Genomic DNA, 2,341 nt, shown 5'->3' with positions numbered 1-2,341 from the left:
CAGGGCCCGATAGACAGGTTGACAGTCCTCCTAGTAGGCTATCAACACAGCGGAACTTGCTACGGAATTTCCTATTTGGTCAATATGATTTGGACATGTATTGATTGATATGACGGGGCCCTGTCCCGACTTTTATGAGGTTTATGTACTCTTAAAGGCTTGTAGACAGATGTCATGTATATGGATGCTTGTATGGCATTGTCGGCCTATGTTTTGAGTGTACAAATGATCATGTAGGCTTAATAGGCCCGTATGTCACATATATAAGTTTTTATATCATGTTGGGTCGTCCTATGTCTAGTATTCCCTTATGTTTTATTATAGTTATCTCATGACGGCCCTTCTGGCCCATTTACCCATGATTGTGTGATAAGAAAGATATGTTATGTTCATACTCGATTGAGTAAGGCACCGGGTGCCCGTCGCAGCCCTCCGATTTGGGTCGTGATAAAACCCTTCTCAAGAAGTTCTTGCAATTGAATTTTTAACTCCTTCAATACTGTTGAAGCCATTCGGTGAGGAGTTATATAAATAGGAGTAGTTCAAGTAATAACCTCTATGGGAAATTCAACTTCCCTTTTCGGGGGCAACCCATGAAGATTTTTAGGGAAAACATCAGTAAATTCACACACAACCGGTGTATCTTTAAGGCTTGGACTTTCTAGGTTTGTATAAACTATATGAGAAAGATAAGCTTCACATTCATGACTAATCATCTTTCTTGCCACAAACGCATAGATAATATTAGATGTCAATAATCCTTCACCTTGAATAACAAAGTGTGAATATGTAGAAGCTTTAAAGGTCACACGTTTTGACCTGTAATCAACTAATGTATTGCATTTATGAAGCCAATCCATACCAATGATAATATCATAATCTTGTGAAGGCATTTCAATCTGATTGGCAGGGAAGGCTAGAATTTCAATCACGAAGGGACAACCTCGATAGATCTGATTACAAATAACCTGATGACCCAAAGGACGTTTGACAAGCACACCAGAATCAAGTCTTACAAATTTGACATTTTCAAGCAAAACAAGTGATGAGAAAACATAGGAATGTGTAGAACCAGGATCAAATAGTGTAACAACAGCCAAATAAGTGAAATTTAGCAACAACTACGTTTGCCCCATCTTGGTCATCCCTCTGTCTCATAACATAAGCTTGTGTTGTAGCTCTTTACCCACTAGCTTAATTATCTCCATCTACACCTGCTATTTGGGTATTTTTAGATCTTGCACTTCTATTCCCTTCAGAATGAGTGGTAGTAGGTTTCTAAACTGAACCTTCAGTATACCAAGAAGATAGGGTTAGGATTAGGACAATCCTTCACTTTGTGATCGAAGCTCCCACAATTAAAATAAGCACCAGAAGCTCTCATACAAGTACCATAGTGATTCTTCCCATATTGTGCAGAAGTGGGCATACGAGTCTTGACTTGGCCATAATCTAGAGTGCTACCGGTAGAAATATTGGATCTATTTTGATTGCGTTGAGCTGAATTGGGAACACTACAGACCATTGAATTGTCAAATTTCCCTCTTTTGGATAGGCAGCCATAATCTAAATTAGCTTTTCTGAACCTATTTTCATTTCTAATTGTTTCACGTGGATTGTTTTGACAAAATCATCCCATGTAAGCGTCGTAGGTCTTCCTTTGGCATTTGGTACTTACCCACCATTCATAAGCATCCCTTTGAAACACTGGGATGGCGTACTTAAATTTGGCAGCTTACGAATACTCTAATTGCTCAAATACTCTCTCCATGCGCTCAAGCCATTGTTCAACATCAATAGGATCAACAGTGCCTTCAAACTCAACTCCACCCATTTTTTCTCATTTTCTTAAAGTTCATTTCATTATGGTCGGACATTGTTCCAGCCATAGGACGAAAGAAATAAGCCATTTTCTTAAAAAGAGGATCAACAACAGGAGCACTATGACTTACATGAGAATGTGTCCCAACTCTTCACCATGATTATTTCCCACTTCAGATCCACTGGTACGAGAAAAATTAAGATTAGAAAAATGTTCTCCAACCCCTTCCTGTAAGTGAGGTTGGGCATAAGAGTTATCTTAACCCTCATGAGCGGCTTTCATAGGTCTATTAAAAGAAGAGGCCATAACATAATTCCTACATAAAGGATATCACATTGCATTAGGGACATTTACGTGATGCATATGCACAATACATGCAACAAAGCATGTTAAAAAGAAACAAGTACACTAACACATTACAACAATAGTCCTAGAATCACAAACCTGAATTTCTGATACCAAAACTTGTATCAACCCCTTTGAAGGGTGCTACTTACAAAACAAATCTAAATTACTACT

The 2,341-nt window shown here is 38.4% G+C and overlaps 1 protein-coding gene across 1 annotated transcript; it reads right to left on the bottom strand.

The window, feature by feature from the left end:
- Positions 1 to 542: 542 nt before the first annotated feature.
- LOC138897356 (uncharacterized) lies at positions 543 to 1,834 on the bottom strand. The gene is made up of 2 exons (XM_070183319.1): positions 1,763 to 1,834; positions 543 to 1,121 (listed from the first exon to the last, which is right to left on the bottom strand). The coding sequence occupies exons 1-2, from the start codon at positions 1,832 to 1,834 to the stop codon at positions 543 to 545; spliced, it is 651 nt and encodes a 216-aa protein (XP_070039420.1).
- Between the last annotated feature and the right edge of the window lie 507 nt (positions 1,835 to 2,341).

Source organism: Nicotiana tomentosiformis, chromosome 8, assembly GCF_000390325.3.
Source record: "Nicotiana tomentosiformis chromosome 8, ASM39032v3, whole genome shotgun sequence".
NCBI lineage: Eukaryota > Viridiplantae > Streptophyta > Magnoliopsida > Solanales > Solanaceae > Nicotiana > Nicotiana tomentosiformis.
The sequence above is the reverse complement of the archived record's forward strand: the minus strand, read 5'-3'. Positions and strand labels throughout refer to the sequence as shown.

What these genes read in the sequence shown, in the direction of transcription:
- LOC138897356 (XM_070183319.1), bottom strand. Translation starts at nt 1,834, where the DNA reads ATGGGTGGAGTTGAGTTTGAAGGCACTGTTGATCCTATTGATGTTGAA. An exon ending in GGCTTGAGCGCATGGAGAGA is followed by an intron (nt 1,122 to 1,762) that starts GTATTTGAGCAA and finishes GGGCAAACGTAG; the next exon opens with TTGTTGCTAAATTTCACTTA.